We start from the raw sequence: 15,017 nt of genomic DNA on the forward strand, positions 1-15,017 counted from the left end.
TCGATTGTGTGGTGTGTAAGAGGGGTCGCCCGCACGCCGGTTTCCTCTCCGCGGTCAACGGTTGCCACTCGGGGGCGTGCGGTGGGACTGCGGTTGCGCCCGCATGCGTCGCCTGAATGCGGTTGCCGTCTAGCACGGCATACTTCACACCCCCATCGTGCGCGGTTCCATTTACTCCCCCCACTTCTCTACTCACCCAACCCACCATCCGCAGCAGTTCATTCGATTGGAGGAGAAGACGATAGGAGGAGGAGGCGGCGGAGGCGGAAGAGTCGACGACATTCGCGGCCGTCGGTGAGGCTCGCCGGACCAGAGAGTCTACGCCGGAGTGCCCGCAGCTTGAAGGTAATGCTCCTCCCCGCGCTGACATTCCTCCCTGCATTTTCCCCTCTCCCCTCTGCGGTGGATTTCTCCACTCGAGATTCATAGTGATTACGGCATAATCGCGGTGCTCCGCCCTTCCCGTCGGCGGCGGAGTCCCGTGTTTGCCGTTTAGGATGGCATTGCGCAGGTTCGTCGCCGCCGCGGTGGCAGTGATGCCGGTGTGGCTCGCCATGTCCGCAACCACATCCGGGTGTTGCGGTTCGATTTGAGCTGGCGTTTTTGTAGTTGTTAGTCATGCATTGCCCTGAAATGCTGTTGCCATTGGTGCAGGAAGTTTTTTGTTGGTTAATTTCAGGGTTGGTAGTTGGGATTGAACCCTAGATCTAGGTAGTTGTGTTTCAAAGTGAATTACAAAGGCAGCCATAGTAGTTCCAGGAACTGTATGCACTGGAAGGCAACTAATTTCGTGATCAACCGTGTCAGTTGCCACAAACATGCTTGCCATGTGGCAACTAATTTTGTGAACACACAATGGCTGTTGCCATGCTGTAGGCAGCATAATGGGGTAAATTCATTGTATTGTAAACTAAATTTGCGTTTTGCCTTCTGACTTGTGATATATGAACATACATGGCAACTCGTTTTTAATACGAGGTCATGGTGTGTGTTTGCCAGATTTAAATGCTGTGTGATGGATGTTTTTATGCACTTTTTGAGTTGTCCTGTACTTTTAACATGGCAATTTGAACCTACACACTTGCCTGTGAAGATATGGCAACTCATTTTTATATCAGGACAGGGTGTCAGTTGCCACATGATATGTTTGTGCATTGTAGTATGTGTCCCTTTTTGTTTCTAGTTTCTTTTGCGTTAACATGGCAACTTCAACATTTTGTTAAATTGCCTTATGAACTCTAGATTTTTAACGAAGCCAATGTGTTTAGTTGCCACATTTATCGTTGGACAATCGTAGGGGGTGTGGGTGTTCATAGTTACGTACTGTCTTGAAATGCTATTTTGCGAGCAGTGCAGGAAGTTTTTTGTTGACGATTTTCAGGTTATGATAGTTGCCAATGAACCCTAGATCGAGGTAGTTGTTTTTCAAAGTGCAGTAAGAAGGTAGACATGATAGTTTCAGTAACTATCTGCACTGGATGGCAACTAATTCCCTGATCAACTGTGCCAGTTACCACAAATATGTTTTCCATGCGGCAACTTTTTGTGTGCACACAATATGGCTGTTGCCATGCTGTAGGCCTGATAAAGTGTAGTAAATAGGTAGTCATGGCAGTTTCAGCAAGTATGTGCACTAGAAGGCAACTAATTTCCTGATCAAATGTGTCAGTTGCCGCACAGTATGATTATATGTGTCAAGTATTTCTGTTACCACACTAAGGTTGTTGCCATGATATAGGCAGGATAATGCGGCAAATTCGCTGTACAATATACTCCCTTTTTGTGTTTGCCCATACTGACTTGTGATATCTGAACATATTTTTGGCCGTACTACATGGCAACTCATTTTTTAATATGAGGTCAGTTTGTGAGTTGCCACATTACATGTTGTTGAGTAGATGTTTTCAACGCTTTTTGAATTGTCTTGCATTTTTAACATGGCAATTTCAACCTAGTACATTCGCCTTTGAATATGTGGCAACTCATTTTTTGTATGAGGACAGAGTGTGAGTTACCACATTATATGTTACCACAATATATGGCAACCTAGTACTTTTTGCCACTTTCAATTGAGCCTTTGTGGCAAGTACATTCTGTTGGGTGGCAACTGCTTACTTCATACTTTCATTTTCACCCTGACATTTTTGCTTTGTTCTTACATCAGCAGAATGGCTCGCGGTGATCATCAAGACGATGATGATGATTTCATGGAGTTACCACGGCAGAATCGCGCAACTAGACGGACAACAGACGACGATGAGGTAACTGTCCACCCCCAGCCTCACTCCCCCCATATGTTTTGAATGTCATGTTGAGTTTGCAATCGTCTGATAGGGTCTAAACCTGCATGATGGTGAAACATGGCAACAAATGACCATTTCTCTGTTTTGCAAAAGAAGAACCGTAATCGCAATAGGGCTTCATAGGAACGCCTGACTATATTGACCGAGGGATTCATCGACGACCAGAAGGGAGCTGCTGCTGAGTTGGGGATGCAGGCTCTGATGGATGTTCGGTGGAAGAATCTAGTGAATCCTGTATGCGACTGGCTCGGTGAGATTTACGAGCCCGCCTCCAGGGAATTTGTGATTCCGGGACGTGGAAGACTGCCGTTAGCCGAGGAATCCGTGTTCTGCACGTTGGGTGTGCCCCGCGGAGAGATCAAAGTCCCGTATGAGGTCAATAATACGATTGAGGAAACGTTGTTTGCCCGTTTGTTTCCTGGGTTGACATCCATGCCGAACACGACCGTGCTGGCAAATTCACTGGAGGGCATGACAACCCATGGCGAGGTTTTCAAGATGAAGCTACTCATGTACCTGATCTCAGCTGTTTTTGCGCCGATCACATCTCTTCGCCCAAGCAACAAATGCTTCCCCATCCCGGTGAATGCTGTATCTCTACTCCTTCATTTTTCCTTCAATCTTTTGACTCCTATGTCATCTGTAAGTTAGTCACTGCCAGTTTTTTTTGATGTTTTCCCATTTTGATTTCTGATGCAGCAACTTCTTGTCCTGAAATTTGTGTCGTGCAGGCAAAACTGAAAGAAGTGAAGAACATGAATTGGTGTAAGTTCATTGCGGACTTCCTGATGCATTCTCAAACAAGATGTACCAGAAGGGTTGTCGGCTCCATTTAATGGTATTTTTGTACTACTCTTTTTGCAAACACTCCTAGCTCCTTGAGCATGCATGGCAACCATGATGGTGACATTGTGGCAACTGCCACCATACCAAGATGGCAACTGCCAACATAACTAGATGGCAACTAGTAGAAATACATGGCAACTAACAGAAATACATGGCAACTCTTTTCCTTCTTCATGCCCTCCAACTTGATGATTGACGGATCATGCGTTAGCTTCTTTTTTGCAAAATACCATGATAGCAACTCATATTTTTTCTTTTTAAATTGTTGTACATCAGCTCATGTACATCGATCGTCTTGATCTGTCTATTGTGGACTTTACTGGGATAGGAGGCCCGCCGCCTCCACACAAGTTTGCTGTTTGTGCGTGGACTTACGATGCTGTCAAGGCGGTGCTTGCCGCGGACAAGATAACTGATACGAAATACGGGAAACTGCAGGTTAGTTCTGGCTTCTTTCTTTGCACGGCATTCTTTCATTTTTGACGCTGCATAACATATGAAAAAATTCCCATACGGCAACCGTCCGTGGCCAACAAGAGATGACTACCTTGTTAGCCATGGCTGTCTGCGCATGGTATCCATGTCTTACGCCACATGGCAACTTTGCCATTCATTTTGAAACTTCTATCCTACACCTCTTTTTTGTTGCAATACATGAACTGTTAGTTAGTGTTCATTGTTTTCTATCTTTACATGCTAGCTGTTTTTTTGGTTTTTTCCAGCTGATGGCCAAGCATGCTATAGACTACAACGTGTTTGGTGGGCCTCACAACTTTGGAAAGTGGATGGACGTGCACTCAGCTCCGTCTTGTCCTGTTGAGGTAATCAAGGATATATATCTATGGTTGTGTTTGGTTTATTTTGATCTTGTGCACGCGACTTTAATACGGTTGGTTACTGCTGCTTCTTGTTTCGCGCACAGGCGAGGGCACCTGTTGAGCATCTAATTGGGCAGTTTGCATCCGGAATGACCAGCTTGCCCGGGAAGTTGGTTGAGGGTTGGACGTCCCTTAATGGCTCTGACAGCGATGCGGTTGTGAGGCAGTTCACTCCATTCGTTGCAGAACGGACACATCGGCCAACTGGTTGCCGTGGTCGGTACAACTACAACAGCTCGCAGGAGCTTCCCGACACACAAGATGAACTAGATGGAGATGCTGCTCTCGACAAGGATGACGACGATGACATGGAGAATGTGCAACATGGCACCGACGATGATGAACATGTCGACGTTCGTCCAGGTGGTAAGAAGGGCAAGGGTGTACCATATGTCCCCTCACCGGAGAAAGTCAAAGAACAGACAGCTGCGAGAGGCAAGGGGGTGTCGCCCTCAAAGAGGGGGAGGGATCCAGAGGAGGTTGGGCAGGGCTCTCCTGTCAAGAGACCTAGGACCGATCCCTTAGCTGCTAGGAGGAGGTTCGACTTCTATTTTAGTGTTTTGTTTTGTCTATCCTTTCGAACAGACTGACCCCCTTTTTCCATTTGTTTTTGCTAAGCGTGGCAACAATTTTCGTGTCTGACACTTGGCACCTTTTTTTGCCTCTTTCTTATATGCGCAGCGAGGCGACAGCTGGTGGACGAGCAGTTACGAAGAAACAAGCACCAACGCCAACCCGTGTTTCTGCTCGATTGAACAAGGGTGCCCCTATTGCTGGTGACACGCATTCCACTAGGTCATCTCCTCGTACATCGACGTCCAACACCGGTGATCCTGTCGTGTTGCCAGATTTGAGGAAGACAGTCAAGAAGTAGGTTATCCATGTTCTTTCTTCATTGCCATATTGCTATAATTTTTCCTTTCAATGCAGCTGTTCAGCTTGCCACATGGGCTGCTGCCATCAGTCCCACATCGCAACTGCTGTTTCTCCCATGCTCTATTTCTTCTTACTATATGGCAACTCCTGCTTGTTTTGCATGGCAACTGCTAACCAGGCAAAATGGCAACTCTTATTCCACCTACATGGCAACTACCGGCTTTTCCATCTGTTTGTGCACTCATCCACACCTAGTTTTGAAATGGCAGTCCTGGCACATCACACATTTCTTACATTTTTTAAGATGTCTACCATGGCAACTGCTGCTTGTTATGCATGGCAACTGCTAACTGGTCCACATGGCAACTCTTATTCCACCTACATGGCAACTATCATCTGTTCATCTAACAATGTTCGTGTGTTTTTTTTTCAGGGTGAAGAAGACTACCACACGCGTGACGAAGCAGAACCCCAGAGACCCACTCATACGCATACACTCAAAGCTGTCGACAGGTGGTAACTCAGACGTTCATGAGGCGCCAGTGCACAAACCTGCTGCTGCACCGTCCACTGTTCCCACTAGCTCTGATGCAAGCGACCGAACATCTCCACCGGTTGCAGATGTGCAGGCTACGACAGCAGGCATCCGTACATCTGGGAGTGACGAGTCGGTATCTGCCAGGACTGCTGAAATATTGCCCACTCTGCTAGCAATGAAGGATGCTGCTATGAGCCATGCGACCCGATCAACAAGTGTTGAAGTGGGCGCCCCCGAGATCAACCTAAGCAAGGAAGATTCCCGCTCATCTGACACGGATTCCAAGCGCGTGGGTGGTGGCACTTCTTCGTCCACGAAAGAAGGGGCTGAGGCGATAGTTCATAATGACATGCCATCCATAGGTGAGACTCTTGGCACAACAGCTCCAGCTTCTGGTGCTCCAGAGGTTGCCAAGGTGACCGTTACGCGAGCTGGTCTTCCACCTAGGCGTCGTAGCCCTCGCAAGCAATCTGCAGACACACCCAACGCGCCTGCTGTAGCTAGGAGCAGCAGAGATGACTCTGGTTATGTGCCTGCGTCCACACTATTCCCACCACCTGCCAGAAGCAATGTTATGGAGAGAATGGAAGACCGGAGTACAACCGACCCAGGTGGCAAGCCGGGCACGACTGACGGAGGTGAACATGCGGAGCAGACTGCGTCTTTACCCGCAGTGGATAACCCCAGCTTAAATCTGCGTACTTCTAAGCTCCCAGTCAACATCGGTGTCCCCTACAGCCCAAACAAGAAGATTGTCAAGAAAGCTGCGACTGATACTGCTGACAACACGCCCCGTCCTACGAATAAGCCTGATGACTCTGCAGCAGCCGATGCAGAAATGTTTGTTGATCTTTCACCCTTGGATTCTGCCCAGCAAGCTGTTCGCGGTCCGGCCAGTAGGCAGGAGAGGCACCCAATGGCCTTCACCCCACCGAGCTGTAGCCTTGGCATTGATCGCAGTCAAGATGAACCAGTGGTGCAAGATCCTCCACTAGTTGCCTTTGCTTTCCCGGCAGGCATGGCCCCAATGATGGCGCAGCCAATGGTCGAGGGCAAGAAGGCTGTGAAGTTCGCAGAGCCGGTTGTGCAAGGTACATTTCTTTATGCGTTTATCATATTTGTGTATACATCTTTTTAGTCTGACTTTTGTTCCAAGCATTTTTTTGGGTTCTCACTTGTGATGGCAAATGTTATCTGATGGACATGGCAACTGGATTTGCTTGCACGCTGTCACCTACATTTTTCTGTTGCCATACTCCATTTTTCCATTCTGCAAGCACATGGCAACTGCAGTTGATACATCATGGCAACTGTAGTTGTTGTCACATGGCAACTACAATGCATTGCACATGGCAACTGAAGTTGCCTGCACATGGCAACTCCCTACTTTCTGTGCCTACATCTCATATTTCTGCAACCTTTATTTCAAACTAGATTTGTTTTGTTTTCCAAGGATTCCTAACCCACTTTTTTGATCCGTGCAGCGACCCCTGAGGAGATTACGCCGTCACTTGATAAAGCTTACCGCAGGATTGAGGAGGCAGCATTGTAGAGGAGGTCCTCACGAGGTCAGGGCCAATCAAGTTCCAACGTGCCTGCTGAGTCCGTATCTGAGGATACCATTAGAAGTGCCACCCCTGGTTCTGTGAGGCAGCGTAGGGTAGTTCACACGCCACCCGCGGATGATTATGAGCTGGAAGTCAAGGCCACAAAGGATCAGAACCAGCTGTACGAAATTGTCAAGCTCTTTGGAAATGCGAGGTCCAACAGCAATCACATGAAGGAGCTGAAAGCGTAATGACCACACCCACATAAACCTCTCATTTGCTTTGCTCTTTTTACTATTCATCCTTTTGATATTTCTAGATATGCTCCATTTACGTTTTATTTGTTTTTTTCACTTAGTAGACATGATTCTTTCATGTATATCATTTTCATACAGCTCATGTTTGGACAGAACCAAGATCATACAATGTGATGCGACGTACGTTGACCTGGGTGATCTTGCCGAGTCTGTGAGGCCACTCGGTAAAATGTCGAAGAATGTAGTTGCATGTGGGATTGACTTCATCAACAGGCATATGGATATGTCTCCCGACAAAACAATCATGCAGTACACTGTGACGTGCAAAATATGGGATGGTGACTTCCACCACAAAATCCTGAGGAAGCATTTTGCTGCGCATGGTGATTTCGAGCTCACAATGAAGAAATGTGTGAGTACTCCTTCCTTTTTTGCACATTTTTTCCTCCCATGTTATTTTTTTGCCAGTAGCTATGCTTCAGATGTGGGCTACACCCTATTTTGTGACAGTTGTTTCATGTGGCAACAGCTGCCATGTAAAATGACTTCTGATTTGCTTTCCTAATACAACCTATGTGGCAACTTCAAACTAAAATACATGACAACTTTGTTCATACATGGACGGCAACTTCTTTTAATTACCCACTACAACTAAACATTATACGTTGGTCCACTTTTCTTGGACCCTTGATACTTTCGTAGTCACTCATGTGCCTGTTAGTGTAACTGGTGATATCTTCACATGTCATTTTTCCCAACTACATCATTTCTGTTCTTAATGTGAGCTGTGCTTCTTTTCTTTCCTTCATTTTTTGTTTGCAGGTCTTGTTCCCCATGTTCCAGGAGCTTGCACCACACGACCCACACGACAAGTGTGGTCACCACTATGCGATCTGCCTTGACCTGAAGAACCAACGTTTTGAGGTGCTTGATTCAATGCGTTCAGAAGCTGATGCAGACCTTACTACGCATGCTGAATACTTCATCAACAACCTCAAAGAGACATGGAGCCGTCACTATGAAAACTCAAAGGTCCAGATTAGACATTCTCCAATTGAGTACGTGGCGACTACGAAGCAAGGAAACCGGTATTTTCCCATCTTTTCTTCATGTGTCCTCCAAACCAATGCTCACCCTCTCTTTTGCCACCTCTGAATTGATGTTTATGATTTTTTCTATATGTTCTTGTGAGTTAACCTGACTCTTTTCTTGTTTAGGCACGACTGCGGCTTCCACACGTTGGAATACCTTGCAAAGTGGGTAGGTCGACGGGTTCCTGTCGTCACAGCTGCAATGGTCGTCGAGCTCCGCAAAATTTACACATGGAACTGGTTGATGAATGAAGATTTCAACACGCGGTCCAACGCACGTGAGTTCATAGAGGAAGCTGTGAAGAAAGCCGCCAAGAAGTACAAGTGATCACGTGGTGCTCCTGACCGAACGCCTACCTTACATTCTGTTGCCGAGGAATGTAAGGTATTACCTTGTTTTTTCAAAACTATGTCCGTGTAATATGCTATGACTGCGTCTCCCCGTAGCCTAGTATACAGTGGTGGCGTGTGAGTGACATTTGAATAGTTTGTAATATATGTGTGGATGTGAACCTACTTAGGTTTGAAAGCAGATACGTTTATGTGTTTTCAGTATTATTATGTGCTTGTGGGTTGGTAGTACCAGCATGGTGTTTTGAATGCGTCCTTGATGTCTGAAAACATGGCAAATGTAGTTGATCAGTCATGGTCAGTGAAAGTTATCATTCTTTCTTGTTTGGCTTTTTGGGTTTTTTGCACTGCTAACTGTACCGGCTAGCATGGTAGTTTGATCACGGAGCAGTAACCTGTGCGGTTGCTGCACGAGACCGTTTCAGCTTGTTTCCCATAGTTTGCACCACAATACAACATGTGTGACTAAAATGCGCTGACTGAACATGGAAATCTACGCGGTGAAGATTTAGTACAACTAACATGGCATGTTCAGCACAACTAACATGGCAGATTCAGTAAAAAATAACATGGCAAATTCAGTAAAAATAACATGGCAAATTCAGTAGAAATGGCATGGCAGATTCAGTAGAAATGGTATGGCAGATTCAGTAGAAATTGCATGGCAGATTCAGTTCAAGTAACATGGCAAATTCAGCGACATACACGTGGAACTGCAGCTATTCCTTCATGGCATTTTTACTTCAGATTCTGATGCACCTGAAGAGTCATTCTCCAGTTTTTAGAAAATTTAGAACATCTAGATTACAAAAAAATGTCACCATGGACCAAGTCAAAGTGCTCCAATGTTGTTTACGGATTGCCCGTCCCTTTCTTTGGTTTCTTGTGTTTTGCTTGAATCTCCAATCCCGATTTGTATCTTATCTCTTTTGGACGCCCTTTTGTGATGGAACGGGGCGGGTTCCTAACCTGTGTTTGTGTGCTTGCTATTCCAGATCCTACCTCCGAGTTTTTAGATGATGGCCCTGTGGACGAAGGCACACTTGATGTGCGGGGGAACCTGTGTAAGGCTTCCTCAGCTTTCCTCTTCTTGATCTCATCAAGCTCTCTTTTGAGGGCCTTCCTGTGTTTTTCTGCGACCCTTGCTGTCTCATCACTCTTGCACGCTTCATCAATTAGTTCAGCATAGTTCTTTGTCAACACAACGTGCCTCACGGCTTCCATGGTTGACTCTGGTCTCTCGTCATGCACGGCCAAAACTGCGTTTGATGTTTGCGGCGCCAATGCGTTGTCAGCGTCCCAAGTCCATCGCCGCCTTATGAAATGGCGGGGCATTCATGTCACCGCGTTCAAGTCCATTACTTTTAGAATGTGACAGCACACAATCCCGTCCCGTTCGAATTTGCAGCATTGGCAGTAGTATTCGCCTTCGCTTATCGATCCCTTCACAAAGTAGTTCCTTCCCTTGTCTGGGTCTTCAGGTTCTGAATCCGACATGCCCATGATAGAACACACCTTGAACGTATGTTCGTCCACCTGGAAAGCCGTGTACATGCTGGCACGCTTTATTTCTTCCTGGAATCTGCAAGTTTTGTGTGGTTTTTGTTGAACTCTTGTGTGAAGTTTTTTGTAGCACCTTTTGTTTGTTGTGGCCAATGGAATTACAATTCGTTCAAACATGGCAACTACAGTTCATTAAACATGGCAACTGCAGTTGAGTAAACATGGCAACTGCAGTTCATTAAACATGGCAACCGCAGTTCATTTAAACATGGCAACTACATAACAACTTCAATTTGGCATTTGCATTCCATACCATCATGGCCAGTGGAATTTACATTTCATTAAATATGGCAAGTGCAGTTCATTAAACATGGCAACTACAGTTCATCAAACATGGCAACTGTAGTTAAGCAAACATGGTAACTGCAGTTGAGTGAACGTGGCAAACTGCAGTTTATTAAGCATGGCAAACTGTAGTTCATTAAGCACGGCAACTACATATCATGTTTACTCTGTACCTAATGGCTACTTTTCAACACAATCATCATTTTCAAATAAGCATTTCAACTGCATTGCATTCTACATGGCACCTGGTACCTTCATGATTTGTGTAAATAAGATTGTAACACAACTGACTTACTTGTTAAAAATCGTGTTGGTGTATATCTTGCTCATCTGCCTCTCCATTGGTAAATACGTTAGCAATTTTGGCTGCTTGAGCGCGGTGTTTGCTTCTTGCTGTAGCTCGGATCCCAGTATTTTTTGTTGCAAAGCGGTGTACTGCTTGGCAAACTGTAGCAATGAGTTGCCAGGGCTCACGTACCGCTTCAAAACAGCATTAAACCCCTCACTGCGCTGTGTAGTCTGCAGAAACGGGAAGAAGCACTGCATGAAGTAGGCCGGCACCCAGTACATTCGCTTCTCCCACAAGCTAGCAAGCGTCTCGTGGTCTTGGACTTGATATGTTTCAATCATAGCCATCCAGCTCCTTTCAAACTCCTCCACCGTCAAGCTGTGGTCCACGCACAGCTCGAATGCCTTGTGCAGGTCTGGACGGTCAGCAATGAACGGTCCTAGTGTCTCCTCAGCCTTCTTTATAATGTGCCACCTGCAGTGCCTGTGCACTGCCAACGGAAAGACCTCCTCTATGCCTGCACGCATGCTAAAATCCTGGTCTGTTATTATGTTCATCGGAGCAAGTCCACCCATGCACTCGAAGAAGGTCTTGAACAGCCAAACGTACCCATCCGTGTCTTTGTTCCGAACGAGCCCGCATCCGAACTGCAATGACTGATTGTGGTTATTTATTCCTATGAATGGAGCGCATGGCATCTTGTACATATTAGTGAGATATGTCGCGTCGAAAGAAATGCAGTCTCGGAAATGTTTGTAGGCTCTTCTTGCAGCACCATCCACCCAATACATGTTCCTGACACGGTCCTCATCATCCAATCTTATCCTGTAGAAGAAATCTTGATCTTCTTTCGCTTTCTCATCGAAGTAGGCTATCATGGCTTCTATGTCAGCCAACTTGCTTTCTCTACGGTACTTTGCCTTTAGGTTTATGACGTCTGCTGGTAGGTAGGGCATGCTACTCAGAGACCCCTTTTTGCTGTGGATGAGGGAGAGTATCTGCACCATTCTTGATGGACCGACGTTACAATCATGTAGCAGCTTTATGAATTTCTTCTCGAGGGGGGTGAATCCTCTGTGGGCGGTCAGAAATTTTACCAGGTCAAACTTCTTTATTAGCTCGTGGTTGTGCTCGTCAAAATATTCAGTGACCACCCACTGTGCTCCATCTACGTTCAGCTTACACCGGACAGGGCATTCCGTCTTGACAACGATACCTCTCTTTCGTTTCGGAACGACATGCACATCACCTTTGCCCTTCTTGTTTCTTCGTGCCTTGTAGCACCTCATCTCACCTCTGCTGTACTCGTTAGTTTTTTTTTAATTTTCCTATGGTATTCGGTGTTGACCGCAAACCCATGGAACTTTGCATATGTCTGGTAGAATTCCTTTGCATCTGCAAACGAATCAAATCTCTGCCCAAGATACGGTGGCTGGGGTACCATGATTTCTGATTGCCCACCATCTTCATCCCCTTGTGCTTCGTCATCGGTTTCATCATTCACTTCAGTATCGACGGCTGTTTCACCTGCTTGAGTGTTGCTTGTGCTGGTGTGCACATGTGTGCTTGTCGGTATTGCTGGCACGATTGCCATTTTCGACACTGACTCGGCATTGTTTGTGGCATGAGTGTTGGCTGGCTGGTGGAACGCGTCTTCCGTGCGCTCAGAGCTCCCCGCAGTAGATGTCCCCGCGCCGCTGTTAATTGTAGTTGAAGGTCCTGCATTAAAAAATCAGGTACGAGCGTAAGATTTTGCTTGAATGTCATGTGTATCGTAACGGAGTACAGCAACTGCATGTGATTTTGCATGACATCATTTCACACAGCAAGCCGTGAATCTGCATATGGCCATGCAGGGCAATTGTAATTCTCCAGTAATGGCAGCTACAGTCAAACCACATGGCAACTACCGTTGCCAACACATGGCAACTACCGTTGCCAACACATGGCAACCAGCGTCTTTTAGCTTCAGAACTTGTAGCATACAGCAATGGCAGAAATAGTCCAACACACATGGCAACTACTGTTGCCCACACATGGCAACCAGCTTCTTTCAGCATCAGAACTTGCAGCACATAGCAATGGAAGATCCAGTCCAACATACATGGCAACTACTGTTGCCAACACATGGCAACCAGTATACTCTAGCATCAAAACTTGTATTCTAGGCTTGAGCTCAATACGCAAATGTGAACAATCATGAATGTTGCACACACTCTTATAGAAATTGGCAAATCCCGAAGACAATATATGACTCTTTTGCACATGACCACTTGGTAGCATTTTTTGTTTGTTTTTTCCACCACCACCGTTACAAATCTACTTTTCTTCACATGCTATTCCCCACAAAAGCAAATGCAGTACTGTTTTTTGTTTTCACTTTTTTTAACCTTGTTGTGCCGCATGTGCCGATCTTGTGTGGTCTGTCATTCCAATTTGATGTGCTCTATCTGCAATAGCGCTTTCTTGCAACTGTAAAGCTTGCCATGAGATGTTTGCCGATGTGGTTCCACCGTAACAACCTGCGATCATGGTAGCAGTTGGTCATTGCATGGCAACTGTAGTTTGTTCAACATGGTACATGTAGTGGTCCAACCATGCCACACAGATTTGTTCACACTTGTCATCCACGGTTGTTTAGACATTGCAGTCACATTTGATTATATATGGCAACTGCAGTTGTCCAGGCATGGCAACTGCAGTTTGTCTAGCCATGGCAACCGAAGCTGTCCAGGCATGGCAACTGCAGCTGTCATATATGTTCCTTTCTCCTAACTCACTGTCCACAACTTCACTTTCATGCACTCACCTGTGTATGACGTTGATGGCAGGTACATGGTTGCTGCCTGATGCCACGTGCTGCATGAAGGTCCTACATTTTTTCTGATATAACTCGTGAGTCTTTTGCCATCCTTGCAAGTTTAATTTCATGTCCACAACAATAAGTTCCTTTTTCGTATGCATTACCTTTATTTGCCACATTAGCTAGCTGAAGTTGGTTGCCCGTACATTTGTCAGCGTTAGCGCCCTGTGACGAAACTTGCCATGCTGCCCCCTGATTGTGGTTTGGTCATAAGAACCTGCTAAAAAATAGATTGTAGGACATAAGTAGAATGACATCTTCATCGTCACGAACATGGCAACTGTTTCTTCTTTGTTTATCATGCATCGTACCGATGCCCGCGTAGTGCTCTAGTAGTGGCAGCAATGGCCCTGAAGAAATGAGTTGATTGTACTCCGCCGCATCCCAAGGTGGCGTTTCCGGCCTTTGAGAAAGCCAAGGATCAGTGCCATCTTCGTGATTCATTCTTCTGCTTTTTCTTTTCTGCCACTGTGCTTTTAGTCACTGCATGAACAAGAACGCATCAACAATCCGCAAAAAGCGTTCTTGCTGTTTGCACGTAGAAGATAACACGGCAATCTCATAACATTTCTTGCGTAGGCAACCAACACCTCATGGCAAGTAGGACATGCACATCCATTTTCTTTTCTGAATTCTGGATGCCATCTATCATTTTGAAGCGATGGCAACAGAAAATAAAATAGGATGGCAAGCAATAATATAACATGGTGGCAACTACGGACAACGATAGATGGCAACTGACGTTAGATACAAGTGGCAATTATTTTTCCTCCCTCCACATGCCAAATTCCTCCTTTCTCTCCCTATTTCATAGTGATTACTACGCTACCAACTACTCGCATCAAGCCAACCCAGAAGCTTGGCACAAGTCTAGCATAGTATATGGCAGATCTGGCGTATGTTGGTGGGCAAATGCAAAGACACACAAATTCGTGGGGTGTTTGCCCTGATAGCGTGAATCCAGTCGCCATCTTCGTGGGCAAATTTTGCAAATTCAGATTTCTGGACAAAAGAAGGTCGAGAAACAAAAGGAGATCGGAGATCCACCTGTTTTAGCTCGTCGTCTTGGGAGGGCGGGGTTGGGGTGGGAGGGGGTAGGGGGTGGGGTGGGTGGTTAGCGGTGGGAAAGGCGCTAGGGATCTGCTCTGGTTGCCATGGCAACCAGAGAAGGAAGGCGACGGAGGTAGGGGATCGAGAGGTGAGAGACAATGGCGGCAGGGCGGACTGGGGATCGGAATGAGCCTGGGACGACTGACGTGCTGGGTCGTGCGGGCAGCGCGGTCGTTTGGCCCGGACGTGTGGGCGGTTTTGCCACACATCGGACGTGCGG

The 15,017-nt window shown here is 46.3% G+C and overlaps 1 protein-coding gene across 1 annotated transcript; it reads right to left on the reverse strand.

Moving 5' to 3' along the window:
- Positions 1 to 10,826: 10,826 nt before the first annotated feature.
- On the reverse strand, positions 10,827 to 13,661 carry LOC120968953 (protein FAR1-RELATED SEQUENCE 5-like). The gene is made up of 3 exons (XM_045231462.2): positions 13,634 to 13,661; positions 12,119 to 12,543; positions 10,827 to 11,981 (listed from the first exon to the last, which is right to left on the reverse strand). Exons 1-3 carry the CDS (start codon positions 13,659 to 13,661, stop codon positions 10,827 to 10,829), a joined length of 1,608 nt encoding a protein of 535 aa, XP_045087397.2.
- Positions 13,662 to 15,017: the final 1,356 nt, after the last annotated feature.

Source organism: Aegilops tauschii, chromosome 7 (assembly GCF_002575655.3).
Source record: "Aegilops tauschii subsp. strangulata cultivar AL8/78 chromosome 7, Aet v6.0, whole genome shotgun sequence".
NCBI lineage: Eukaryota > Viridiplantae > Streptophyta > Magnoliopsida > Poales > Poaceae > Aegilops > Aegilops tauschii.